This window comes from Trachinotus anak, unplaced genomic scaffold, assembly GCF_046630095.1.
Source record: "Trachinotus anak isolate AG129_WGS33_773 ecotype Australia unplaced genomic scaffold, CSIRO_AGI_Tana_v1 ptg000004l, whole genome shotgun sequence".
Classification (NCBI taxonomy): domain Eukaryota; kingdom Metazoa; phylum Chordata; class Actinopteri; order Carangiformes; family Carangidae; genus Trachinotus; species Trachinotus anak.
In genome coordinates this window covers 82,501-110,150 of record NW_027273855.1, presented here as the reverse complement: position 1 = coordinate 110,150, position 27,650 = coordinate 82,501, and the positions used below count along the sequence as shown (strand labels likewise).

General features: G+C 45.2%; 2 protein-coding genes across 5 annotated transcripts in view; both read left to right on the top strand.

Annotated features, from left to right (window-relative positions):
- Positions 1–26,035, top strand: part of flna (filamin A, alpha (actin binding protein 280)) — a 48,300-nt gene extending 22,265 nt beyond the window's left edge. Inside the window, exons 5-49 of one of the 4 annotated variants that reach the window (XM_071475028.1) lie at positions 1,702–1,849; positions 2,094–2,212; positions 2,307–2,384; positions 2,527–2,689; positions 2,805–3,005; positions 5,276–5,413; positions 6,271–6,397; positions 6,480–6,616; positions 6,711–6,907; positions 7,039–7,152; positions 7,297–7,440; positions 7,529–7,652; positions 8,073–8,233; positions 8,338–8,428; positions 8,535–8,704; positions 9,246–9,363; positions 9,792–9,904; positions 10,058–10,207; positions 10,307–10,625; positions 11,051–11,224; positions 11,311–11,473; positions 11,562–11,722; positions 11,934–12,101; positions 12,228–12,351; positions 13,030–13,186; positions 13,271–13,460; positions 14,778–14,801; positions 15,295–15,542; positions 17,042–17,116; positions 17,857–17,956; positions 18,052–18,192; positions 18,320–18,448; positions 18,575–18,748; positions 18,869–19,030; positions 19,126–19,329; positions 19,420–19,572; positions 19,675–19,797; positions 20,108–20,374; positions 20,465–20,602; positions 20,803–20,918; positions 22,009–22,141; positions 22,292–22,468; positions 22,580–22,798; positions 22,884–23,081; positions 24,389–26,035. In XM_071475028.1, coding sequence (XP_071331129.1) covers positions 1,702–1,849; positions 2,094–2,212; positions 2,307–2,384; positions 2,527–2,689; positions 2,805–3,005; positions 5,276–5,413; positions 6,271–6,397; positions 6,480–6,616; positions 6,711–6,907; positions 7,039–7,152; positions 7,297–7,440; positions 7,529–7,652; positions 8,073–8,233; positions 8,338–8,428; positions 8,535–8,704; positions 9,246–9,363; positions 9,792–9,904; positions 10,058–10,207; positions 10,307–10,625; positions 11,051–11,224; positions 11,311–11,473; positions 11,562–11,722; positions 11,934–12,101; positions 12,228–12,351; positions 13,030–13,186; positions 13,271–13,460; positions 14,778–14,801; positions 15,295–15,542; positions 17,042–17,116; positions 17,857–17,956; positions 18,052–18,192; positions 18,320–18,448; positions 18,575–18,748; positions 18,869–19,030; positions 19,126–19,329; positions 19,420–19,572; positions 19,675–19,797; positions 20,108–20,374; positions 20,465–20,602; positions 20,803–20,918; positions 22,009–22,141; positions 22,292–22,468; positions 22,580–22,798; positions 22,884–23,081; positions 24,389–24,573 — 6,915 coding nt within the window. In that variant the 3' untranslated portion in view covers positions 24,574–26,035. The remainder of the gene's footprint in view (positions 1–1,701; positions 1,850–2,093; positions 2,213–2,306; positions 2,385–2,526; positions 2,690–2,804; positions 3,006–5,275; positions 5,414–6,270; positions 6,398–6,479; positions 6,617–6,710; positions 6,908–7,038; positions 7,153–7,296; positions 7,441–7,528; positions 7,653–8,072; positions 8,234–8,337; positions 8,429–8,534; positions 8,705–9,245; positions 9,364–9,791; positions 9,905–10,057; positions 10,208–10,306; positions 10,626–11,050; positions 11,225–11,310; positions 11,474–11,561; positions 11,723–11,933; positions 12,102–12,227; positions 12,352–13,029; positions 13,187–13,270; positions 13,461–14,777; positions 14,802–15,294; positions 15,543–17,041; positions 17,117–17,856; positions 17,957–18,051; positions 18,193–18,319; positions 18,449–18,574; positions 18,749–18,868; positions 19,031–19,125; positions 19,330–19,419; positions 19,573–19,674; positions 19,798–20,107; positions 20,375–20,464; positions 20,603–20,802; positions 20,919–22,008; positions 22,142–22,291; positions 22,469–22,579; positions 22,799–22,883; positions 23,082–24,388) is intronic. The other 3 variants (XM_071475030.1, XM_071475029.1, XM_071475031.1) reach the window with 3 other exon arrangements.
- LOC139619876 (dentin sialophosphoprotein-like) overlaps positions 25,464–27,650 on the top strand; it is a gene marked incomplete at its 3' end in the record, with an annotated part of 3,492 nt that continues 1,305 nt past the window's right edge. Inside the window, exons 1-2 of the mRNA XM_071474952.1 lie at positions 25,464–25,477; positions 27,515–27,650. The exon at positions 27,515–27,650 is cut by the window's right edge and continues 201 nt beyond it. Coding sequence (XP_071331053.1) covers positions 25,464–25,477; positions 27,515–27,650 — 150 coding nt within the window. The remainder of the gene's footprint in view (positions 25,478–27,514) is intronic.

Below are 27,650 nucleotides of genomic sequence, written 5' to 3'. Positions count from 1 at the left end.
CTGTCTTTACACTGTGTTTTCTCTTCTACCACAACCAGGATCTGCAGTGCAGCGTTTCAATGCCAATAAAAGTTAACATTAAAATGAGAATCACCATGATGTGACGCCGGTTATCATCAGCAAAGATCAGCGGAGAACATTCAGGAAGCAGCTTCTGGTTTCTAGACAAACATCACTGACAGCAAATCATATCAGCTGCTGCTAATTCATGTTAATTCAGTCATTAACTTGATAACAGGCCAAAACTAAACTTGGCTGCTGCCGGGTTTGTACTCAGTCAAAGATTGTTTATGAGGGAAGAGCCTCCACTCTGTAACATTATACAGTTATGAGCAGACTTCAGCTTTTCTTAACATCAAATTATTATTTAAGCTTATAAACTTCATCTTCCTGAACCAGGACCTTCAGATTAAGTAGTCGACAGCGTTTCACATACATTTGAGTAAATAGAAGAATCATATCAGACTCTGATTCTGATCAGGGCCAAAAAAACCACAAATGACAGAGAACATTACGATGGGAGAAAAAAGAAAATATCATGAATACAACTACGACCTCACAAAAGACAAAAAGAATAAATAAGTAAATAAACAAAAGGTAACGCACCAAGTTGAGGTCAAAAAAGAAAAGGGAGTGATGCATAGAATGCTTAGAAGCTGACAACACTGCCTGGCCACTGGTGTTTCAACCAAATGTACCACATGTAATAGTTTACTGTTAGTTGTCTGAGCTGGAAACGCCATTAAACACCCGATATGTAGGACTGGTGCTGCTCCTCCATCTTATCAAGTGACCAAGAGAAGTGAGCCACAGAGATGATGCTGGTGCAGAGGGGCTTTCCATCCTTTGACCACAAGTTTCTGTCCTCCAGGGCAGAAACTCATGAGGACGGGAGAGTATCTTTAGTATTATTGGAAACTGTATTTTGAGGCTCTATTTTGTTTTTCTCCAACTGTGATGACAAAAAACAGCTTTGAATTTCGATCATATCAGTTTGTGGCAGTTTGACAGAGACGACCTGAACGTGGATAAAATCGCACAACCAAACCAGCACAACAACGAGGGTTTAATTTTGGTCACTTTCATTGGATTTGTTGAGAATAAGACAAATATAGAATATCACCAGACTTATCCTCACGTTCATACTGCAACACAACATCCTTAACAACAACCTTAACTAACACATGTTGTTTGCCCGGAGCAAAAGTTCAGGGTCTGACATGGAGATTTCACCAAACTCAGTTCCATGGTGCTGGTTCCTGGGTCGTGTTGCTGTGGCGACTGTCTGACACTGTTGTGTTGGCATTGTGTTGGTGCAGCGCTGGCAGCTGGCACAGCATAGCGTGCTGACAGTTGGCTCTGTGGTCGCTGCTGTTTCCGCCTTCAGCTCTGCTTCTGCTCAGAAACTGTCTCCGTCCCTTCCCCCTCTGCCTTTGTGGTTGTAAAGTCAGACAATGAGCTCGTCTGTGTGAGCGGGTGCCAGCCGGTTTGCGTGTGAGTTTGCCACAGGTACTTTCTGAGCCGAGGTAGAGGTTGGTCTGTGGTGTGATCAGTAAATCACAACACAGCTCAGTTGATTTTTTGTGGATTGTCGTCTCCATGGCTGCACAGCTGTAGCCTCCCTGCTCTGTCATCAGCAAATATGTAAACAAGGAAAAAACTGCCCTTTCATTTGGAAACATTCTTGTCTTTGTGTGTCAGGTGATCACCCCTGAAGAGATCGTTGATCCCAATGTGGACGAACACTCGGTCATGACCTACCTGTCCCAGTTCCCCAAGGCCAAACTGAAGCCTGGCGCACCTCTCCGACCCAAACTCAACCCCAAGAAGGCCCGCGCCTATGGACCAGGTACGCACACACAGCTACAGTTGTATTGAGCAGAGCAGCTGGATCAGATTAGAACATGTTTACAGACATGGACCCAAAAACTGAGAGGGTGGACTCACTAAGAAGGAACTTCGGCTCAACTATTCACTGTCGATTCTCCCAGATACCGCCTTAAATTTGCATCTTGTAAAGTGCCCACAGTGGTTTCAGTGTCAGCTCAGGACTTCTGAAACATGTGATGTCCTGTCACCTCTGCTCTCTGCAGGTGTGGAACCTGTAGGTAACGTGGTGATGAAGAAAGCTGTGTTCACCGTGGAGACCATCAGTGCAGGAATGGGAGAGGTGCTGGTCTACGTGGAGGACCCTGCAGGACACAGAGAGGAGGTGAGACCCCCATCCTTACGAGATCCTGTCTCTGAACTTTTATGGTCATGGTGACGTGCTGTTTATTGATGAACCTTTTAAAACCTTCCTCCAGGCTAAAGTGACAGCCAACAATGACAAGAACCGCACCTACTCTGTCTTCTACATCCCTAAAGTCACAGGCATGCACAAGGTAAGAGTTCATCTTCAGTGCAAACATTCCTGAGTGTGATCTGTGAGCTGTAGTTAAAGAGATGAGACCCAGACCTGGATAAATGACATCAAATGTAAAGGACCTGAGGGTTTGACTTCGCTCCATCCTTTCTGCTGTGCAGGTGACGGTGCTGTTTGCAGGGCAGCACATCTCTAAGAGCCCCTTTGAGGTGGAGGTCGGCATGGCTCAGGGAGACTCCAGCAAGGCCACGGCCCAGGGACCAGGTCTCGAGCCCTCAGGAAACATCGCCAACAAGGCCACCTACTTCGACGTCTACACAGCAGGTAACAGCACAGACCACGTGAGGGAGGTTTGATTTCCTCACCATCATCAAGTTGGACCCTGACGTCTGGGGGGGGTGTTTTGTGTGTCCCCTTGTCGCCCTCCCTGCTCTCTCAGGTGCCGGTGTGGGCGACGTGGAGGTGATGATCATGGACCCTGCCGGCAAGAAGAACACAGTGACCTGCAACATCGAGGATAAGGGCAACAGTAGCTACCGCTGTACCTACAAACCCACCCAGGAGGGGCAGCACACCATCTACGTCACCTTCGCAGGCGGTCAGATCAGCAAGAGCCCCTTCACAGTCAACGTGGGGGAGGGTAAGAGAGACACCTCCCCAGAGTTATTGAAGGAGCTTCAGATCAGTGACTGTCGGCTGTAACACTGTGAAACCATTTTCAAATATTTGCTCACTCTGCTGTTTTTTTTCTTCAGTTGTGTTTAATGCTTCACCGTCTCTTCCTGCCACTGTGCTGGGTGTCGTGTCCTCTCTCCTCCCCTCCCTCCTTCCCTTCTTCTCTTTGATAGCAGCCTGGTGGTATCTATCCTCTCTCTGGAACGGCCTCTTCCTTCTGCTGTCATTTCCTGTTTCCTGGGATCTCTCTTGGGTACCCACTGTGTGTGTGTGGGTGTGTGTGTGTGTGGGGGTGTGGGTGTGCGATTGCATGTATGAGTGGGTTAGCGGTGTGTGTGAATATATCTGACTGCATTATCCTTTGCCCTTTGCGTGTGTTTTTGTGGCACTGCATGTCTTTACTTATTATTACTAATTGTAGATCAGCCTTGTATGTGGTGTGTGTGTGTGTGTGTGCGCGTGTGTGTGTGTGTGTGTGTGTGTGTGTGTGTGTGTGTGTGTGTGTGTGTGTCTCATCTGCCTCTAAACTCAAAATGACTCAAACATCCCCAGTGCTTTGTCTCCTTATTAGGAGGTCTCGGTGTATCCATAAGGAAATACTCTACTAAGAAATTCACCCACATATGTTCACATTTAGATGAAAGAATTCCACCATTAAGCTGCAGTTTGTATTTGCCAGAAAACAGATGCCTCATTTCTTCCAGCTCACTAGTCGTCTTAAGTTTACACAGTGACACAATTCACAAAGAAGTGTGTTTGTAATTGCATGACCGACATTGTTTAAAGTGTAGCTTTTGGCACAATGAGTCATGTTTTCATGGAATTAAATAACAGATACAGTGTTAGGACTGTTATCAGTGTTGCCTCTTTGACAGATAAAACAACCTTTAAGTTGCACTGGGTGTGTCCAACCCAGACAAACAGATATAATTGATATAAAAAGCCCAGAATGGTTAAAGCTCCACCCAGTCTAAAGGTGGATGTCCATGTGTTTTTGATTATAAAGCAGGTCTAGGTTCTATATTAATACTGTGAAAGCATCAAAGCCTCAGTCCACAGAGAAATGCACACGGCCTGTATTCAGAAACTGAGCCTTAAAACCAGCCGTCAGGACTTCTGGAACTTTGTGATGTCACAACAAAGCAGTCACCGCCCTCAGCCATGGCCGAGCCCCGCCCACCTGGACCCACCATCCAAATTTGCAGGATTTGGTTTCTCTGAGTGTTTACCTGAAATCTGCTATATTTTTATTGGATCACTCAGAAAACAGTCAGCCAATCAGAAGAGAGACTCAGATCCTCTCCTCTGATTGGCTGACTGACCTGTTGTTACTAGAGCTCCAGAGAGAAGCCTGAGAGAGGAGATGTAAAACTACACTGAGATGGTTTCTGGTTCTTAAAACCACAAATATATCTTCTGATGGAGATCAACACTTCAGATAAACCACAGAAGTAGATAAAATATGGAGCTTTAATCAATAAGAAACACTTGAATATTGGTGATATCTAAATGTTTCTATACCACTCTATAATAAGGCCCCATTATAAGTTACAACTAACAGCTTTATTAATGGTTAATAAATCACTTAAAATGCATCATATGTCATAAATACAGGATTAATTGAAACACATTTCCTCATTTTTTAAAAATGAATTATCATTAGTTACAGTGGGTCTGCTCTGTACACCAGCACACGTGACCTGCTGACATCATAATAGATTTTAATATAATAAAATATGATCACGTCCTTTTTCTGTGCCAAGTAGTCCACTCCCTGGAAAATATCTTGTGCCTCTTTCAATAGCCTCTGTTCCTGTGGGGTTTTCCTTTGCTTCCTGCTGGGTGTCCAACTGTGACTCAGCAGCTCCTATTTTATACCCTCTCAATTAGGAGATATGAAGGATACACCACTTCCTGTGTGGGGATAAAGGCTCACTTCCTTCACTGTGGTCTATGATTTCACTCTGCGGGATAAGATAGATGGATAAGAGGCACGGGGGGGGCAGGGTAGGGTAGGGTAGAGGGAAGGCAGTAAAGGACAATTGAACTGTACGCTTTCCAGCAACCCTTCATTGTGATGGATGCACCGTTTGGATGGAAATTGTTTTGGTTTCATATCGTTCATCCTGCACCTCATTCCTTTTCCCCCCACTGAAACCACCACTGAGTCAGAACACTGAGAGCCGTCTCTGTGTGTTTCTGTCTCACTCCTTCATTGTGTGTGTCTCTCCACAGCGTGTAACCCCAGCCTCTGCAGAGCTAAGGGTCGTGGTCTGCAGCCAAAGGGCCTGAGGGTGAAGGAGACGGCAGACTTTAAGGTTTACACCAAAGGAGCCGGCACCGGAGAGCTCAAGGTCTCCATCAAGGGCCCCAGTGAGTTACACTGCAAACACCAGTCCTGTTTTTACTCCATCTGTGGAAACATCACTTTCCACAAGTTCCAATGCTGTAAACTCCTTTTAAGGATAAATTATCAATCCTCAGAGACATATGAGGAAATTAGATTTGATTCTGTCCCTTTAATGCTACATTAATCAATATTTAACAATCACTCACATCACTTTTTTTAATGTGTGTTCTTAAAGTGACAAACCCACAGAAAATGATCATCGGCCTCAGCAGTTCCCTCCGTTCTACAGAGCGTTTTAGCCTCTTTCAGCTCATTGTTTTGGTTTAGCTAATGTCACTCAGCTTCACTGTTAACGTCACTGCTCTCATCAGCCTCGTTTCCAACAGCAACAAACTACAGACAAAGTCAGTTATTTTTATTTTATGCTAATTAGCAAATTAGCCAGCTAACATGTCCATAAGTATAGATTCATAGAGCAGCTAGCATAGAATTAGCTGTTATTATTATCATGATTCAAGCTGCTTTCATCTCATTAGCTGATTCAAGGCAGAGCGGTAAAAACAGTGACTCAATTTGTTTTTTGGAACAAAAAAGTCTTTAAAAAGGTTTTAAAATCATTAAGTCAGTAAAACTGTTTACAATTTGCCTCAGGGGGCTTTTCTGTCTGCAGCATCCTGGGTCCATACACCCTCAGTTCAGATGAGGAAACATTTCCAGAACCCACTTTAACTATTATCATAATGATGATGATAAAAATGTTGTTTAAGTTTGTTATGTTAAGTTGTCAAGTGGCCAAAGAATCAGTCATGTTGATTTAAGCCTCATAACCTTTGCTGTGTTTTTTACTCTGTGACAATAATGTACATCACTGTGTTCACAGAGGGACTCGAGGAGCCGTGTAAGAGGAAAGATCTTGGAGATGGTGTGTACGGGTTCGAGTATTACCCCACCACACCTGGAACTTACACCATCACCATCACCTGGGGAGGACAGCACATCCCCCGCAGGTACTCACACCCACGTGTAAAACAATAAATAAACTGAACCACTTGAACTCGTCACCGTGGCTGATGGCTCTGCTCTGTTCAGTCCCATTGAGGTGAAGATTGGAGCTGAGGCCGGCCAGCAGAAGGTGAGGGCCTGGGGTCCGGGACTGGAGTGTGGCGTTGTTGGCAAATCTGCTGACTTTGTGGTGGAGGCTGTTGGAGACAACGTCGGTACACTGGGTAAGAGACGACGCACAGTCCACAGAAGCGTCACCTTCAGGTACGCTCTGACAGCTGCTCTAAACTGGCTGTGTTTGTTTTTCCCTCTGTTCAGGTTTCTCTGTGGAAGGTCCATCTCAGGCCAAAATCGAATGTGACGACAAGGGTGATGGATCCTGTGACGTGCGCTACTGGCCCACAGAGCCTGGAGAGTATGCTGTGCACGTCCTCTGCAACAACGAAGACATCCAGCACTCTCCCTTCATGGCTGAGATTGTCAACCCACCAGGCAAAGACTTCTACCCCGACAAGGTACCAACACACCCAGGGATGCAAGCAGCTCCGAAACAGGCTGATATTAGTTATTTCTTTTACTTTTTAAATGAGTTTTATTGCAGCTTTTAAAATCAAGAACTATATTTCTAAATGATTGTTTATTACAGGTTAAAGCTTATGGTCCAGGCCTTCAGAGCAGTGGCTTGGCTGTTGGAAAACCCACTGAGTTCACAGTCGATGCCAAACAAGGAGGAAAAGCTCCTCTGAAGATCGTGGCTCAGGTGTGTTTGAGCATGTGACCTGCATGTGTGGGATCACCTGGCCCTGATTCAGCCCCTCACACACCTCTGTCTGTATAACCTTCACACTGTGGTATTTTATTAGACTTGTCTAATTCATCTGTTTGGTGTTCCACACCTGTACAGGACGGGGAAGGCTCTCCTGTGGACGTCCAGGTGAAGGACAATGGCAACGGCACATACACCTGCACCTACACCCCACGCAAACCTGTAAAACACACTGTCATGGTCTCCTGGGGAGGAGTCAACATACCTGACAGCCCATTCAGGGTGAGAGCACACACACACACACACACACACACACACACAGGTCTTTCTATCACAGAAGAGTCTTTAGCTGTTTGTCTCTTGACCACAGATGAATATCGGAGCAGGCTGTCATCCAAACAAGGTGAAGGTGTCAGGACCTGGAGTGGCCAAGACTGGACTCAAGGCCTTCGAGCCAACATACTTCACTGTGGACTGTGCAGAGGCTGGTCAAGGTAAAGCTACGTCAGACAGCCTCTTTGATTACTGTGTGTAAAGTGGAAGGGGGGGGTCCCTCATAGAAGATCACAAACAACAGATATCATCACACTCATCTACATTTCTGCTGCACAGAACATTTTAGCATCTTTCAGCTCATTGTTTTGGTTTTTCCAGCCTGAAAATTCAAGTCTCTGATAAACTCACTGTTCTCCACCTGCCCAGTGACAGACAGACAGTTAGTGAGGAGCAGGAGCAGAGAGAGGAGAGTCCAGCAGCTAATAAGTCAGATTCCCTGAGCAGATGATCAAAAACACAACTCCAGATGAAAGCTGATGTTGCTTCATGTCATGATAAAAGAGGCTAAATGGCTGCAGCAGATGACTGAAGCACATCAGCTGGAATGATTCATGTGCTGTGTTGACTTCTGTCCTCAGGTGACATCAGCATAGGAATCAAGTGCGCCCCCGGAGTGGTGGGACCCGCCGAGGCCGACATCGACTTTGACATCATTAGGAATGACAACGACACTTTCACCGTCAAATACACTCCTCCTGGAGCAGGCAGCTACACCATCATGGTCCTGTTTGCCGACCAGGTGAGTCTGAGTCACGGGCTGTTTGAATTATGAGCGACAGCAGAATGTGCACGTGTAGGGTCGAGCGTTGAGGTTTGAACGCAGTGTTTGTGTTTGTTTTTTAGGCTATTCCAATGACACCCATCAGGGTCAAGGTGGATCCTTCTCATGACGCCAGCAAAGTCAAGGCGGAGGGACCAGGACTGAGCCGCAGTGGTAAGAACATCTCCTCAGTGTGAAGAATTTTTATTTATCTCAGTATTTGAATCTGCAGCTTCTTTTATAAACTGCTGAAAATGTTTCTTCTTTGTCTCTCTCTCAGGTGTTGAACTGAACAAACCCACTCACTTCACCGTGAGCACTAAAGGGGCAGGAAAGGCGAACCTGGACTGTAACTTCAGCGGCCCGACCAAAGGAGAAGCTGTCAAGGACTTTGAAATCATCAACAACCATGACAACACACACACTGTGAAATACACACCTGTGCAGCAGGTGAGACGTGAGAAGGACTCACACATATAAACAATCCTGATCTGGTCCCATACAAGGAGAAGTTTGACATTGTGGGAATTTCCTTCTGGTCCAGAGTTCAGTTAGAACATTGATATCTCTGTGTGTGAAACTGCAGCGAGAGGACAGTTAGCTTAGCATAGAAACTGGAAACAGAGGAAAGGGCTAGCCTCTAAAGCTCTTTCATTTACACAAACATAAATGTGTAGTTTTATGTGGTTCTGTGGGGTGATGTGCTGTTACCAGTTCTTTTTCACTTTTTCTGAACAATTGAGATAATATGTTAATTACTGAGCTGAAGAGATGTGACGAGGTGTTTGTTTGTTTGTTTGTTTGTTTGTTTACTTAGCTAGCTAGTCTCTATGCTAAGCTAAGAACATTTAACAAAATGTCAAACTGTTCCTTTAACTGGATTCAGCCATGAAAACTATTTTATGATATCAATTAATAAAAATTTCAGAACTCTGATTTGCGTTCATTCTGCCCTTTTTATAATTTGCCTCTGCCCCCCCTCCTGCCCCAGGGTCCTCTGGGAGTTGCTGTGACCTATGGCGGAGATCACATTCCCAAGAGCCCCTTCAACGTGGCTGTGGCCCCGACACTGGACCTCAGCAAGATCAATGTCACCGGCCTCCCAGACAGTGCGTACTCTCTCCTCGTGGCATCATTTTGTTACCATACAGCTGAACCGTGTTTCTGTTGCTCACTGATATTATTAGTTTGTTTGTTAAAATTATGACCAGACTTAAAAATGTAAAACAGTCAGAATTACAAGTCATTGTTTTGACTTCATCATTAATTTATTTGACATGATTGATTTGACTTTATCTCAGAGGTTTGACTTATTAAATGAACAGTTTGTCCAACTATCTCAGACTTGTAAAAAATATCTATGAATGTTTCTGTTTTTTCATGTCTTTCCATTTCCCATCTTTTTTTTTTCCTTCTTGTGGTCGCTCAAGTGAAACACGAGTCGACAGTCATCATATCTAGAAAAGTCTTTTTCCAGCTCAGGAGTGTTGGTGTGTTTTAAATCTGCAGTCTCTCTCTGCTCTGTGTGTCACTGTAGAAATGACTGTGGGCAAAGACCAGGATGTGACTGTCAAATCAAAGGGTGCTGGAGGTCAGGGCAAGGTCGCTGCCAAGGTGACCGGACCCTCAGGGAAGCCAGTGGCCAGCAAGGTACATGGCACATGATGTTTTTAGGAAAAAAATAAGCTTGGTGTCTTGTTCTTTATAATGTATTAAATTATTAATGTGAAACATCTGATAAAAACATGCTGTTCATGTTTTTTCATTTTTTAATTAGTAAAGTCTGGTCATGATTCTCTCCAGGTTGAGCCGGGGCTGAGCCCAGAGACCAGTCAGGTGAAGTTCATCCCCCGGGAGGCGGGGCCGTACCAGGTTGAACTGACCTATGATGGAGCTCCAATTCCTGGATCGCCCTTCACCCCCACAGCCTACCCTGCCACAGACCCCTCCAAGGTCAGCCCCAGTCACACATCTGAAGTGTGCATCACAAATATGTACGACAGAAAAATTAGTCTCATTTGTCTCCGTCCTTCTCGCCTCCTCTCCTCTCAGGTACGCTGCTCAGGTCCAGGCCTGGAGCGCGCCAAGGTCGGGGAGACAGGGGAGTTCATCGTGGACTGCACCAATGCCGGCCCGGCCGAGCTGACCATCGAGATCATCTCAGACAGCGGCACCGAGGCTGAGGTTCACATCCAGGACAACGGAGACGGGACCTACACCATCACCTACATCCCCCTCTACCCCGGCTCCTACACTCTCACCATCCGCTACGGTGGCCAGGATGTGCCCAACTTCCCTGCTCGGCTCAACGTGGAGCCTGCGGTGGACGCCAGTGGAGTCCGTGTGTTTGGACCAGGAGTGGAGGGCAAAGGTGAGATCACCTGCAGCAGAGGACTGAGACACTTTATGTTATGTAGTGTTTTGTAGTCGGAGATGATGATTTTCATTGTTCATCTTCTAAATATTTATTATGTTGTAAATTAATTTTATATGTGCTAGAGGGAATTTTTTGCTTTCTATTTAGAACCTTGTGTTGTCGTTATAGTTTTTATATAATGGAATTAGGGCCATTGATTGGATTGGTGCCGGGGTCTCATAAAGCAGGTTTCAGCCAGATGTCACTGATCCACATTAAAACACAGAGTTTCTGCCTTCACTTACATTTATTCATCAAATCAGACGGATGAGCCACAGTGAACTCTGACCTCAGAATAATCCAGTGAGCACAACACGCTCAGCAACATGCAGACAGCTGTATTTACCTAACGACGTACGCCCCCTGTCCTGTGTCCTCAGGTGTTTTCCGTGAGGCGACCACAGACTTCACCGTGGATGCTCGTGCTCTCACACAGAACGGAGGCAACCACATCAAAACCCTCATTAACAACCCGTCTGGCAGCCGCACAGACGCCCTGATCACCGACCTCGGAGACGGGACCTACAGCGTAGAGTACACCCCCTACGAGGAGGGTGAGTTCAGACCTAACGCTGTGTGAGGATGTTGGATTCTCTGATTGATGGTTTGATGCTGTCCTCACACCGTGTGTATGTTTCAGGCCCACACAGTGTGGAGGTTTGCTATGATGGCTCTCCGGTGCCCAAGAGTCCGTTCCGTGTTGGCGTCACTGAGGGCTGTGATCCAGCTCGTGTGCGCGTGCATGGTCCTGGCCTGAAAGGCGGCATAACCAACAAGCCCAACAAGTTCACAGTGGAAACCCGGTACGTGACACAAAACACCCGGAAGAGTTTGAGGTGGAAAAAGTTTTTCCAGCTCATATTTTTAACGTCCATTATCTTCCCTCTGCAGAGGAGCGGGAACTGGTGGTCTTGGTCTTGCAATGGAAGGTCCATCAGAGGCCAAAATGTCCTGCACTGATAACAAGGACGGCAGCTGCAGCGTGGAGTACATCCCATACGAGCCTGGCACGTACAACCTCAACATCACCTACGGAGGACAGCCCATCAAAGGTACCGACTGTCATGATGTTAAATGTCCTCTATTAAAATAATAAATCCAGGTGAGCCACGTTAGCACTGACATGAGCACTGTGAATACTCCTGTCAGGTTCAGGCACGATGAGACAGAGAGAGGGAAAGGAGGCTTTTCATTTAATAAAGTTTATAAAACTTCTCAGCTTAAAATACATTGTCTAAGGTTTGTGATGACTTGTCTGCACAGGGAGCCCGTTCTCTGTGCCCGTCAGTGACACGGTGGACAGCACCAAGGTGAAGTGTCAGGGTCCAGGACTGGGCAACAACGTCAGGGCCAACATTCCTCAGGCGTTCACAGTGGACGCCTCCAAAGCTGGAGTGGCCCCACTGCAGGTCCGCGTCCAGGGGCCGAAAGGTGAGTGTGTGTTTTAATGTGTTCATGATTAAAGCTGGTGTGTCGGGATAGACACACACAAAAAGAACTGAAACACTAACCTCTTTCTGTGTGTGTGTGTGTGTGTGTGTGTGTGTGTGTGCGCAGGTGTGGTGGAGCCTGTGGAAGTGGTGGATAACGGTGACCAGACTCACACAGTCAACTACGTTCCCACCAGAGAGGGACCCTACTCCATTAATGTGTTATACGCTGACGAGGAGATCCCACGCAGGTAACACACACACATCTCAGCACCTTGGTACAAAAGTTCACCTGAACTCAGGGGTTAAAGGTCGAGGTCACTGTGACCTCACAAAACACGTTTTTGGCCTTAACTCGAGGTTTTGTGCTGTAATTGTGAGACAGTTTAACACAAGTTGGTTCTCAACCTTTTCCAACTCAGAGAGCTTCACATTGGACCCTGAAACAGTCCAGAGGCCAGACGATGCCTTGTCACACTTTTCTTTTTCAGGACGGAATCAAGGAAGCTCAGTTTTTTTGTTTGGGGGGGTTTGGCGATGAGTCTGCCAACAAACTGATTCAGCTGGTGACAACATGAAAGTTCTTCTCAATGTCGTTGCTTTAATGCCAGAAAAAGAGTTCATAAGAATTTATATTTTTTTATAATTCAATTCTCACCAAAAATTTTACTGTTTTGCAAATTTTTTGTCGACCCTCTGACAAATAATTTAAATGTTCAAGAGTGGGCTACAGCCCACAGGTTGGGAACGACTGGGCTAATAGGTCAAAGGTCAAACTTCACTGTAACATCATAATGTTCTGCAAAAACAACACTGAAGCTCAGATTTTGACCATATTTCCTGCAACATGTCTGGTTGGTGGAGTCGTACGACCTGGAGGACATGATTCTTCATGTGTTAGTGCTCAACCCTTCTGCTCCCTCTGTCAGCCCCTACAAGGTGAAGGTGCTGCCCACCCATGATGCCAGTAAGGTGCGTGCCAGTGGACCCGGCCTCAACACCACCGGGGTTCCCGCCTCTCTGCCCGTCGAGTTCACCATTGACGCCAAAGACGCAGGCGAGGGGCTGCTGGCTGTGCAGATCACTGTGAGTGCTCACGTGTGACACACATAAAAAAATAAAAGTTATTTTGGTGTCTGTTCTCAGACTTTGTTAACTCCCTCCACCCAGGACCCGGAGGGGAAACCTAAGAAGGCCAACATACGTGACAACCACGACGGGACCTACCTGGTGTCCTACGTGCCGGACATGACCGGCAGGTACACCATCCTCATCAAGTACGGAGGGGACGAGATCCCGTACTCACCCTACCGCATCAGGGCCCTGCCCACCGGAGACGCCAGCAAGTGCACGGTCACAGGTACGAAGAGGACAGTTAGTTTTCACATGTCTCATCATGAGTTATTTCATCAGCCTGACTCACAATTCATTTTCCTTCTGTTAAAATTTATTTTACTGTTGTACACAATACACCCAGATTTCACATGTTCAGATGTTATTGCTTCCTGCTGCTGTTCAACATGTTACAGGAAATGAGGTCCTCTTGAAACGAGAACAGCTCAGAGAATGGTTCCTATATTGTAACAGAAACACAAGTTATCCCTCAAGAAATCATTACACAGTGTTGTGTTATTTACATTTCTTCTAATTTTACTCGTTTTATCATTAAAGGAACAATTTCCTCATGTTGTTATTAGCTTAGCATAATGACTGCAGGTCAGAGGAAACAGCTGGTGATTAATGTGATTCATTTAATCAGTATAAAAACCAGAGCCTGTTGTTTTTACACTTACACTACAATCGTTTTCGTACTGATTAAAATAATACGTTTTCATTGAAGCAAATCTGCACTGATTTTTTTTTTTTAAATTCACCTCAACAAAATTTTCAATAACTAATTTTTTCTTTTATTTTTCAATGTTCACAAATTAGGAATGAAAATGAAAAATTTGAATTGAACATATTAAAGTTGCTCAAAGCTTAAACTCAGACAAAAACTCGAGATAAAAATTCAGATTCAACATCTGGGATAAGAAATTCAATCGAACCAACATCCAGCCAATCAAGTCACGCTCCACTGGTCATGTGACAGATGCTGAATTGATGTTCAATTTTTCAAAAAAAAATTCAGATACTTAATTTCAGTGCAAAAAAAAAATCAGTGCAAGAAATTCAGACTCTCTTTCTCCTGTTTCCACTTCCAGTCTTGATGCTAAGCTAAGCAGCTGCTGCTGTAATAAGTTAGCAAACAGACATGAGAGCTATACTGATTTTTATTATCAACAAACTCAACCAAAGTGAAAAGTGAAACTCTTCCTTTAGAATAATCAGAATTATTCCCTGATTTTTATTTATTTATTTTTATTGTGAAAATGAGATGTCATCTCTCAGCGTACTTGCTGCTCATATCTGGTTATTTTTCATGCATTGGTTTGTTGTATCCTCACGCTGTGCTCCTCAGTTACACTGCCCCCCCCTCACCCAAGTCCCTGCTGTACACACACACACACATACCACTCCCCCCTCCCTCCCTGCTTCACACTCCACCATCACCGTTTCATCCAAGTGTTTGGAGCACAGTTATTGCCTCCCACCACCCCCACCCCCACCTGACTGTCTTTTATTTGTCACTTTTTTTTTCTCTCGCTCCCCTGCTTCTCACCGTTCCTTTTATCAGTCTCAATCGGCGGTCACGGTTTAGGTAAGAGCCTCCTGAACGACTTCGTCCTGTAGAGGAACTGCTCTCCCTCTTCTCTCTTCTCTCAGCATGGAGGATAGTGGCACCAGCTTTCAACAGGACGTCCCATCCCTCTGTCTCTGTCGCCTCCTCTCCTTCCTCTTCTCCATCTCTCTCTCCCATCTGTGAAACCATCCCTCTCTCATAACTCTTTGTCTCCGTTTCCCGCTCATATTTTTACTGGACAGACTAATGGACTAACAGGAGGTAGGATGGCATGGTGGAATGGCACTTTGGCAAACTAGCTTTCAGTTCTACATGGAAACTGTGTGAGAATAACATCAGAGATGGTATCGACGTACGTTAGATGGAAATAACATGACTAGATCTCATCCAACTTTAACCTGGTCTCGAGTGTGCGTGTACTGTGCATGCTGAGAGGGTGTGTGTGTCTGTTTGTGTCTCTGTGAAACATCATCACATCTCCCCACTGACCGCCTCCTCTCCGCTCTTTAAGGAGCCGGTGTTGGCCCAACCATCCAGATTGGAGAGCAGACAGTCATTACCGTGGATGCCAAGGCTGCTGGGAAAGGCAAGGTGACGTGCAGCGTGTGCACCCCCGAGGGGGCCGAGCTGGACGTGGACGTTGTCGAAAACGAAGACGGCACGTTTGACATCTTCTACACGGCGCCGCAGCCTGGCGAGTATGTCATCTGCGTCCGCTTTGGAGGGGAGCACATCCCCAACAGTCCCTTCCAAGTCACGGTGAGTGATGTTTATTTCAGCAGTGATTCATACAGGGGGGGCTGATCTTTACTGACGCCCTGCTGACAGTTTAGGAACAACAGATAAGAATCAAGGTGCAGTCAAAGCAAGTCACAGGCACAACAATGACGAATGATCCTGAAGTTACAGACAGGGTTTGATTCTGAAACAGAGAAACTTCATCATATAGAAAAAAGTGGTCAGTGTTATAGTTACTGTGGTAAACGTCATCTAAGGAGCTCAGAGTAGAGTCGATCCTCAACAATCTCCTCTGCAGACAAGGTTTCCTATGTGATATTTAAACATAAAACTAACCAAGGCAGATTTATAGACATTTATATTCTGTGATCCTCTCAATATAAAAACTTTAATCTTTACCTCCCATCCTGGGGAACAGCATGAATGTTGTTTTATTCTCATTAAGTACTGATTGAAGCAGAATGTGTATAATTTTGAATTAGAACAATAATAATAATGTAAAGTTTTGAGTCTTGAGCCCAGCAGATTAGATCATAGATCATAAACTGTGGAAACTTCTGAACAAAACGTTTCCTCTCACCACATCCTGTCTGGTCCTGATCAAAACAAAGGTAACAACATGAAAAATATGTTCTTCCTCGTAATTAGCACAGACAAGCAAAATCACACAACAATAATAATAACTTATTAATGACAACAACAATAACAATCAATATTTTACACAGACTAGTGTATAAATAATAAATCTGTGCACGGCTGCAGGAAGGAAACAGACATGAAGCTGCTCATGTTTAGGCTGAAGATGAATTAATCATATATGTTATTAACAGTGATGTAAAAGGTGACAACTACATTTGTCAGTATTATTTAGCCATTAAATCAAGTTCCCGGTTGTTGTTGCTCTCAGGTAAATGAGAGAAAATGAGTCCAAGTTGAGACCAAGTCTTTATTTTCAAGTCTGAATCAAGACTGGAATTCAGATCTGATAAACACAGGACGGGTCCAGTTTGAATCCCTGCAGCACCTCAGTGACAGCAGGAGTTCTCACACTGACGAGGTCTGTGACAGGAGAGACGATCTGCTGTGCCACAGGGTTTTGGAACAGTAAATATGGAGGTAGAGAGTCTGTTGTTGTCTGAACCTGACTTAGCAGTAATTACATCATTCATGACGACAGTTGCTATGATACTTTAAATGGACTGATGTTGATGAGGAGGGAGGTTTCCCTTCAGCTGTGTATCGACCAGCGACGCCACAGACAGGACTTGGATCTGATAGGACAACAACCAGAGAAACTGACAGACCCGGAGCTGTTGGTGTTCGGTGCAAAGTGTGACTGAGACCTCAGATCCTGTTTCTCCCTACAGACGCCTCGTGATTGGGTCCTGTTGGCACCAGACGTTTTCTAAACCGCTCTGACTACTGTTTTATTTCCCTCCAATCCCTTCCATCCTTTTTACCCTGTCCATCCCCTTCACCACCCCCCGCCCGCCCCCCTCACCACCTCTCACCCCTGTCAGGCGCTGGAAGGAGCTCCGTCAGACCAGCTCATGCAGCAGAGCCAAATGCCCCAGTACTACGCTCAACAGCCCTGGGTACCTAAAACCTCTGTCTCCAGCCTCTCTCATCCTCCTCAACACCATTTTTGTTCATCTTCCTCTGTTCCCCTGTTCTCTCCTCCTTTCTCTCATCCACATCATCACCCCCTCCATCCGCCTGCATCAGTGTCTGCTGCCTCTCATTGCAGGTGTTTCATCTCTGAGGGGGCTTTGTCTCTCATTTCACTCCCTCCACCTCAGAAACAGGATGGACACAGCAAACAGAGCTGCATAATAAAAAAACAGACTAAAAACACATGAATGATCTTCTCCTGGGAGTTGTAGTTTAAAAAACATGTGCACACACTTGTTATTCAGCGGCGTAGGAAATATTTCCCTCCCAGTTTGGGGATTGGGTATTTTCCACACATCATTGTGCAGCCCATCTGTTCCGCAGTGCTCCACGTCAACTCGCTCGCCAGACAAAAGCCGCCATTTTGAGAATCATCAATGTGTCAGCTGCTTCACATTTTACAAAATGGCAAACTGTGACCTGCCAGTGTTTTTGTCTTCATCTCATTCTCTCTCGCAGTGTGTGTCGGTGTCATCATCCTGACCTTGATCACCATTGTCATCTCCATTGTCGATCATTTCACCTCATGATTGTTTCATCCCATTTTGTTTCTTGGTGTCTGGAAGCTTTTATCCCTTCGTCCTGCGCTGTGTTGATACGTCACTGTAACCTCACCACATCACCGCAGCCTCTTCACAGTGTGTCTCTGCCTTCTGTCTCCCAGGCAACAGACAGACCAATGGGAATGAATGGTCTGGACGTGGCAGGGCTGAGACCGTTTGACCTGGTCATCCCCTTCACCATCCAGAAGGGAGAGATCACAGGTAATAGGAACCAGTCTGAGCTCACACAGACTCATCTTGCACGATGACTTCCACGTTACATGTATCTCACGGTTTGTGTCTGTCCGCTGATGAAGGTGAGGTCCGAATGCCATCGGGCAAGGTGGCCAAGCCCGACATCACAGACAACAAGGACGGCACCGTGACCGTCAAGTACGCGCCCACTGAGGCCGGTCTGCACGAGATGGACATCAAATACGACGGCATCCACATCCCCGGTACAGCTTCCCTCTGAAGTGTTCACAGAAATACAGGAGAAAGGTTGAACCTCCACGGTGCATGAAAAGTTATGTTCTCAACGTTCCCTCTTCTTCTTCTTCTTCTTCTCTCCGTTGTCATTCACAGGAAGTCCCTTACAGTTCTTTGTGGACTACATGAACAGTGGTAATGTCAGTGCTTATGGGCCTGGTCTGATCCACGGGATGGTCAACAAGCCTGCTGTCTTCACCGTTAACACCAAAGACGCTGGAGAGGGTACGTCACAGTCGCAGCAGACGCACATGTGGATCACGTCATACATGTCACCACAGACCAAAGGGAAAGAAGGCAGGGACAACTGTAATCACACAAAACACACATTCATGCATCATGTGTCTGTAGGTGGTCTGTCTCTGGCCATCGAGGGTCCATCCAAGGCCGACATCAGCTGTGTGGACAACCAGGATGGGACATGCACTGTGTCCTACCTGCCCGTCCTGCCAGGAGACTACAGCATCCTGGTCAAATACAATGACAAGCACATCCCTGGCAGCCCCTTCTCTGCGAGGATCACTGGTAATGTCTCTGTTCTCAGACTTTATAATGACGCAGTCAGTTGTGCATCAGGCGGTGGAATCCTAACCTCTGTCCTCGTCAGCGTGCAGCCATACTTACCTGTCGCTGCTGTGTCCCCAGGTGACGACTCCATGAGGATGTCCCAGCTGAAGGTGGGCTCGGCCGCAGATATCCCACTGGACATTGGAGAGCTTGACCTCAGTCAGCTGACCGCCTCCCTCACCACGCCCTCGGGCCGCGAGGAGCCCTGCCTGCTGAAGATGCTGCGTAACGGACATGTCGGTGAGTGTGTGTCTGAAGAGAAATGGACTAAAACAAAGAGTCTGTTCATCTTTTCACTCTTTGTTTTAACCCCCCCCTCCATGTGTCTGCCACAGGCATCTCCTTTGTTCCTAAGGAGATTGGAGAGCACCTGGTGAACATCAAGAAGAACGGTCGCCACATTCCCAGCAGCCCCATAGCTGTTATGATCAACCAATCAGAGATCGGTGACGCCAGCCGTGTGCGAGTGAGCGGTCAGGGCCTGAGTGAGGCCAGGACCTTTGAGCCTGCTGAGTTCATTATCGACACTCGTGATGCAGGTAAATATTTCCACGTGTGTTAGTTTGTAATGTTTGGTTTTCAGTCGTCCAGATTTTATATTCATTACTATTCATGTTTGTCCCTCACAGGCTATGGTGGCCTGAGCCTGTCCATTGAAGGACCCAGTAAAGTAGACATTAACACTGAGGACCAGGAGGATGGCACCTGTAAGGTGACCTACTGCCCCACCGAACCGGGCAATTACATCATCAACATCAAGTTCGCAGACCAACATGTGCCAGGTACTGAGACCACAAAACAGCCAGGGTCACAGGGCAGTGTGGTTCTGTTTGTACTAAACTGACTCTGTGTGTGCGTGTGTGTGTGTGTGTGTGTGCGTGCAGGGAGCGCGTTCACAGTGAAGGTAACTGGAGAGGGCAGGATGAAGGAGAGCATCACCAGGAAGAGGAGAGCAGCATCCGTCGCCAACGTAGGCAGCCAATGTGACCTCAGCCTCAAGATCCCAGGTGACTAAAACAGGAAGTGACATTTCTATGGTCATGGCGGGAAACCAAACTCCACATTATGACACATTATGACACAGAGATGATGCACTCAGGGGTTTTGCTAATTGTGGCTAACTGTCAGCAAACTTTAGCGACATATTGCTTTGTAACTGACGTTACATGGCTCTTTTCCACTTGTGCTACTGTAGTAAATAACTTCAGAGATGCTGGTTGGTGGATTATTTACCTGTGGAGTAACAGGCAGGTGGATCATGTTTACTGTAAAGTCTCATTTTATTTTTTTTAATGACCTCAACATGTGTCTCTGCAGAGATCAGCATAGCGGACATGACTGCTCAGGTGACCAGCCCGTCCGGCCAGATTCACAAGGCTGACATCATGGAGGGAGAGAACAACACCTACTGCATTCGCTTCGTCCCCACTGAGACGGGTGTGCACACTGTGTGTGTGAAATACAACGGCATGCACGTGCCCGGCAGCCCGTTCCAATTCACCGTCGGCCCCCTGGGGGAGGGCGGGGCTCATAAGGTTCGTGCTGGAGGGCCGGGACTGGAGAGAGCAGAGGCTGGTGTACCAGGTCAGTGTGGTGGCTTCAGTATTAGTTTGTGTGTTTGTGTTGTTTAACACAGTGGACCTGACTTTGTTTTGGCCTCTGTGTTGTGTGTAGCTGAGTTCAGTATCTGGACGAGGGAGGCCGGAGCCGGAGGCCTCAGTATTGCTGTGGAGGGGCCAAGCAAGGCTGAAATCGCCTTTGAGGATCGCAAGGATGGCTCCAGTGGAGTGTCCTACATCGTGCAGGAGCCTGGTGAGAGAAGAGGCAGCATGTGCTGCAGATAGAAATCTACTGGATTTATAAAGATGTTATTTTTTTATTGCTGTTTTTGTTTTGTAGTTACGCTCTTGTCCTTTTTTCTTATAAATGTTTTAATCTTTATGCCACATTTCTGCTGTGGAGGCCTGTCACTGCTTTAGTGACTTTCTGACGTGAAATCCGTTCCCCTGTAGGAGACTACGAGGTGTCCATTCGTTTCAACGACGAGCACATCCCTGACAGCCCCTTCATCGTCCCTGTGGCCTCACCATCGGACGACGCCCGCCGTCTCACTGTTGCCAGTCTTCAGGTGAGGCTCTGAGACACACACACATCCGTGTGCACACACACCAGGCCACGGCACACTGCCCACAATGCAGCAGCAGCTCGTAGTTTCACTTTCTTTGCTCTGTCAGATTGAAAGAGTCCAGGTGTGGACACAATACGATGCAGCGCAAGAGACTCATAAGAAGTCCAGTTTTTAGGATTGAACGAATATTTTCAGCTCATGAAGACTTTGACAGTGTGGAGATGGTAACAAAGGCAGATGATGCTCATATTTAACAACTTTAGTTAAGTGTAACAGTTTGTTTGGATATTTAGCAGAGCAGTGAAAGTTTTATCAGAGTTCACCAGGTGAGAGTTCAGAGGTTCAGGTGTAGGATCAGCTGCTGCTGCTGTGTTGTTGGGCAGTGCAAGGGCTTCTGGGATACTAGAGGACTGTGTGTGTTTCTCGTGCCTCATTCTAAAGGCTCTCAACAGCCTCCATCCCCTAACAGTGATACGGGGCGCTAAAGGGTTAAAGAGGTCTGACATGGGCTGTTCTTCCTCTGTCTCTGCTCACAAACACATACGAGACTGTGGAAGTTCATTTCTGACAGAACAAGAAGAAAATTGATGAAAATTTATGCAGGATAAAAATACAAATACTCATTATGTCAGAATTATGAGCAATAAGTTAATATTAATATATATTAAGTTAAAATGATAATATCATTTTCTCATAATCAAATATTTAACTGTCTCATAATGTAGACTTCAGTATTCTTATTTTTTACCCCGCCTAACTTTTCATCTATATTTTCTGTTTTCTGTCATAAATGGGCTTCCATACAACACTGACTTCATTCATTAATACATATCTTCACGTGCATGCACACACTCAGATAAACTCAACTCTGGATCATTTTTACTTTTTCTTTCTCCGTCCTCCTCAGTTTCTGTTTCACTCACACAAACACCTTCCTCCTCTTTTCACTGTGCAGCCCTCCTCTTTAGCCTTGTTAGCGACCTCCAGGTAAGGTAAACAGTAGAATAAGTTATCTGAATATGATACTGAGGTGCTGATGATGCTGTATGGTGACACAGTGTTGAGCGTGTTAGTCTGTGTTGTCGAGCAGGAGTCGGGTTTGAAGGTGAACCAGCCGGCATCGTTTGCCGTCAGCCTTAACGGGGCGAAGGGTGTGATCGATGCGAAGGTCCACAGCCCGTCTGGAGCTCTGGAGGAGTGCTGCGTCACTGAGATTGACCAAGGTAACCACAGACGTGACATCAGAAACTCATCGAAACGTCCTCCGACCGCCCTCACTGAACTGATGTCACATGTCGGGGGTGGTTTTTAGTGGTGTGGCTGCACAGGAGAACACTTCATGCACCTTACCTTTCACCTCTGTGTTTGTCCAGATAAGTACGCAGTTCGGTTCATCCCCAGAGAGAACGGTCTCTATCTAATCGATGTGAAGTTTAATGGAAGTCACATCCCTGGTAGCCCGTTCAAGATCCGCGTTGGAGAGACGGGTCAGGCTGGAGACCCTGGCATGGTGTCTGCCTATGGACCAGGACTGGAGGGAGGCACCACAGGTAACAGACTGCAGCTCTACACAACAGAAGTGATGAAACAGGAAGTGTATTTCATTATATTCCTCTGCATCATCACCTCCATCTCCATCACTCTGTCTCATCGATGTTTAGGAACCGCCTGTGACTTTGTGGTGAACACGAGCAACGCAGGCCCCGGCGCTTTAGCTGTGACCATCGACGGGCCCTCAAAGGTGAAGATGGACTGTGTGGAGTGCCCCGAGGGCTACAGGGTCACATACACCCCGATGGCCCCTGGCAACTATCTCATCTCCATCAAATATGGTGGCCCTTACCACATCGTCGGAAGCCCCTTCAAGGCCAAGATCACTGGTGAGGAAGATTTAAAGATGGCAACAAAAAAAAAGTTATGTAATTACAGCCAAGATTAACCTATACTCTCCTCTTCATCTTCCAGGCTCCAAGCTCGTGGCCAGCCACAGTATGCACGAAACCTCCTCTGTCATGGTCGACCCTGTGACCCGGGCCATCAGCTGTTCTCAACAGGGGGCTCCTACCCAGTCAGATGCCAGCAAGGTGGTGGCCAAGGGCTTGGGCCTGACCAAGGGCTTCATCGGTCAGAAGAACAGCTTCAGTGTTGACTGCAGCAAAGCAGGTGTGTGTGACTGGGATTGTGACCAAGGGGATGTGTGTGTGTGTTTGTATCTGGATGTTTAGGGAATATTTGTGTGACCTTTAGGGCACAAACAAAGACTTAAATGCACAGTTAAGATTTATAGAGAAACTTGGACAGAAAGAATAATTAACAGACCAAAATTCATTTTGTGTCCAATTAATTTATTCACGTGTTATTATCCACATGAACCCACAATAACAACCTCTCTTACTCAGGTTTACTCGTGTCCTTTCTCATATTACCATGTGCTCCAAGTTTGTCTTCACGCTCACTCAAAATGAGGATTTAAGCCTGAACAGCAGCATTTCAACATGGAGCCTCTGCAGCACAATAAAGTCATGTGGTGGAGTAGCAGAGCAAAGTAAATCTGTGACAAAATTTCTCAACTTTGAGCCTTGAATTTGACTAATTCAGTCAGTCAGTGCTGACGTCTGAGGGACCAGAGAGCCCCGACATCACCTGTTAGCTGCATTACACCATTCAGTCTGAGGATAAACAGGCTGTAACTGTGAGCTTCAAGCTAATGAGTTTGCTAACTGATAGCATGGTGAGCTCTGTTCAATAAAACTCCTCATTGACACGATGTAAAGAATGAAGAGTAAACTGCTCAACATGAAGCTGATGTGGCTGATGAGTGTTAACATCTGCCATGCTGACTAGCGTTAGCAGTTAGCTTATTAGTTAGTAGTGATGTACAGGTCGGCTCTGATGTCATCTTAATCCACATGTATCATAAATAATCCACTGCCACCCACCAGGATTCATTATTTTCCACGATTTAGGGACCTGCACCCGATCACACTTCAAAATTCAGAATGTCCTGAACACAAACCGTTAAAAGCTCATAATAACGTTAAATAGAAACAAATAAATGGTGAATTATAACAAGCTCAACAGACCAGAACACAGAGTCTAATTCCTGTCTGATGAAAAATTAATTTAAAAATATGTTCACACTTTAAAGAATAAAATGAATATTTTCTTCATATTATTTCACCCACTCGTAACCATCCACTGTGAATCAGGACCTGATCAGCAGATAAACCACAGTTCCTGCAGGTTTAACTGCGATCCACGCATCACTGTCAGTTAGTTAGTTAATTAGCATATAGCATAGCATAACATGTGTTTTTGTTTTTTGCAACATTAACCTTGTGCTCAAACTATCTCTTGAGACACAAATAAAATTCAGTGTAAGTGTGAACAGTATCACAAAGTGGTTTCATTTATTTAAAGTCGTATGTTAAGCTGATAATTAACATATTGATTCTGTTCTGTCTCCGCAGGTCGTAACATGCTCCTGGTTGGTGTGGACGGCCCCAAGGTCCCCTGTGAGGAGATCCTAGTGAAACATTTGGGCAACCGCCTGTACAACGTCAGCTACCAGCTCAAAGAGAAGGGAGAGTACATCCTGGTGGTGAAGTGGGGAGACGAGCACATCCCTGGCAGCCCCTACCACATCACTGTCTAAGACCCAGCCCCCCAATCAGAAACTTATACCACTGTTAAAACAATCTAACCAATCATTGTTTACAGCTCCAAGCCCCTCCCATCTTACAAATTAAAATTTCTGCCTTTTTTTCTTATTATGATTATTTAACCAACTAGAAAACAAAAAGAACAAAGTCTCACATCAGTGTTCACCCTCAGCCAGACGATCAGTTCTTCCACCAGTTTAACACCAACATCTTCACTGTCCACAGACAAATGCATAGACACTGAATATTCCTCTCTTCATGGTCATTCACTCCGTTTCTTCTCACTCTTCTGTTAATCACATCACTCAGTAAATTGAGGGAGGAGAAAGAAGCACCTTTTTCATTACTGTAAACTAGCAGTCGATTGTGCCTTAGACTATTTTCCATTTTCCATTTGCAGATGTGTCTGAACTAGAGTAGGGTGATAGGTTAGCTTAGCATAGTGTAGCAGCAGTAGATTTTGGCCCAGCTGAGCCCGGCATCAGACAGAAGGTTACAGTTTACACTGGAGGAGCTGCTCTTATATACAAAGTAATGGATTCAGTTTTATATGAGCTTTTCTATGAACAGAGAGTCAGAGGTAACGACCCTTCTGACCTGTGGGTTTATACCTGAGACACTTTAACACCTTTAATTGTCCGTATAGATCTGTTTAACAGTCAGATGATCGGCTTGTCTGTTACTAACACAGGGGTAGTCTTTGTCGTGTTGGTGCCCAGTAAACGCTCAGCACTGGCCCAGTCCACTCCAGCATGTGGTGTTCATGATGTTCCTTAACTAACCCAGTTGTTTTACCTGCTGCTAGTGTGATCCAGTTTTAGACACTGCTGTTCTTAAACCCGTAATACGGATTAGAGTAGGGACTGATGCAGAAAAGTTAAAGATGCGGCAACAAAAGTGAGCAGAGAGGAGAAAGACACATTTCACAGTAGCTTGTGGTTTGTCTCACACATGCTGTCTCGACACCGCTGCTGGGAAACGACGCTTTCTGTGTGTTTTAACGCGTGTGATCCCAACATGTGCTCTGCATGTTCATTAGGTCGTAAAACTAAAGCCTCTGATTCAGAAGAAACATCGACATGACCTGTGGTGTGTTTGTGGCGGTTCACCTTCGACTATGGAACTTTATCATATAAAATTAAAAAGGTTTAAAAAGGGAAGTTTCTAAAGTTGTGCTGGACAGAGGGGCTGAGGACGAAGTCGTGGTTCGTCATGTCCTGAACGTGATGACCAAAAACAAAAAGAGAACAGATGTTGCTTTGTTTTCTGCTCAGTGTTTGTATCTCACCCCTTCAGCCGCCACCCACCCCCCTCCCCCATCCTTCCAGCTCGCTTTGTGCCTAATCTATATTTTAGAACAAAAAAATGAATCTTGTCCTAAATAAAAGGCTTTAAAAGTGTTTGTAAGACAGTATTTTGATACACAATAAAGTTGTCTAAGTATTTTTCTGTCAATCTATGGGTTGTGTTTTTTTTTCTGCCTTTAAACTTCATCCTGTTCACATTATTCTGTCCTAAATCATGACAAGATGTCATTTCATTCATATCAGTGTCTGTATTTCTCTGTACTGACAATATAGGAAGATTAAAAATGTTTCTAATAAGTAGTAACTCAGTACATTTACTCAAATACTGTACTTAAGTATTTAATTTTGAGGTACTTTTACTTGAGTATTTAAATTTTGTTACTTTATTCTTCCTCTCCTACATTTCAGAGGGAAATGTTGTAGTTTCTACTTCACTACATCTCTCTCACAGCTTTAGTTATTAGTTATTTTTATGATTACGTTTTTCACAGTTAATAAAATAACAAGCTTTTAAAGTACAACATTTTGTTAAATATTAAACCAGAGGTTTACAACCAGTTTTTTGTTTCTGATGTCACAAAAATCAGTGTAGTGTCACAGTTCAGATGTTTACAGCTCCACTAAATACTGATTTTTCTCTCTAAACTTCTCACGTGGTTTAATTTAAAAAAATGTTCAAATGACCCAAAATCTGCCCAAACACACGGATGCTTCAGTATCAATCATCTAATGATGTCATATATAATAAATCAGTCACAGGAACCAAAACAGGACTTTAACTTTAAAACTTTAGCTGCATTTTGCTGCTCAGACTTACGTCCTTTGCTTCAGTAGGATTTTTCATGCAGGACTTTTAGTTGTAACGGGATATTTTCACAGTGCCGTATTGCTACTGAATACTTCCAGCACTGACTGTTAGTGGTTTCCAGTGAGTGGAAAATGTGTACATTACTGGATTCTGCAGCCAACGCCCTTCCTGGAAAACTGCAACTCCTTATGAGGCCTGACTCACTTTCACCTGCAGAGGCCGCTGCCGGAGAGGCACACTTATGGAAAGTCTCAATGACCTCAGGACATTGTTTAGGCAGAGCTTTTGAAATCAGGCCTTCCTCATCAATGACGCCATGTGTTTAAATTATAGCCTCATTAAGACCAAGTTGATGAGTAAATGTTGCTCAAACCGCCTCAGGGAGAAACTAGATGTAGTATCAAATACATTTTTAAAAACAGCACCAAGATACTGATTCCAGCTTTATTTGATTTGACACACTCAGTACATTGAGTATAAATAAAATAATAAATTACAGATATAGATATATATTTACATAGATATAAATAGGACAATTTATATGATTTGAATTGGTGTTTTTTTAATAAAATGAATAGTCCCACAGAAAAAAATGTTTTGTTTGACAATATTACAAAATCCACAGGATTCAGAAATGTCATTGCTACACTTTGATTTGTAGAATAAAGGTCTAATTTTTAAAAATATACTCTATACTCTAACTTTTTTTCGTTAATATTAATTGGAAAGTTAAAGTGTGTTTTCAGGCATTAAGTTGCAGTTTCATCATTTGAAGTGACACAATGAAACATAATGTGTCCGGAGCATTACCTGCACCAGTGACACCAGCGAAACCAGTGACACCAGTGACACCAGTGACACCAGTGAAACCAGTGACACCAGTGAAGCCAGTGAAGCCAGTGAAGCCAGTGACACCAGCGACACCAGTGAAGCCAGTGACACCAGTGAAGCCAGT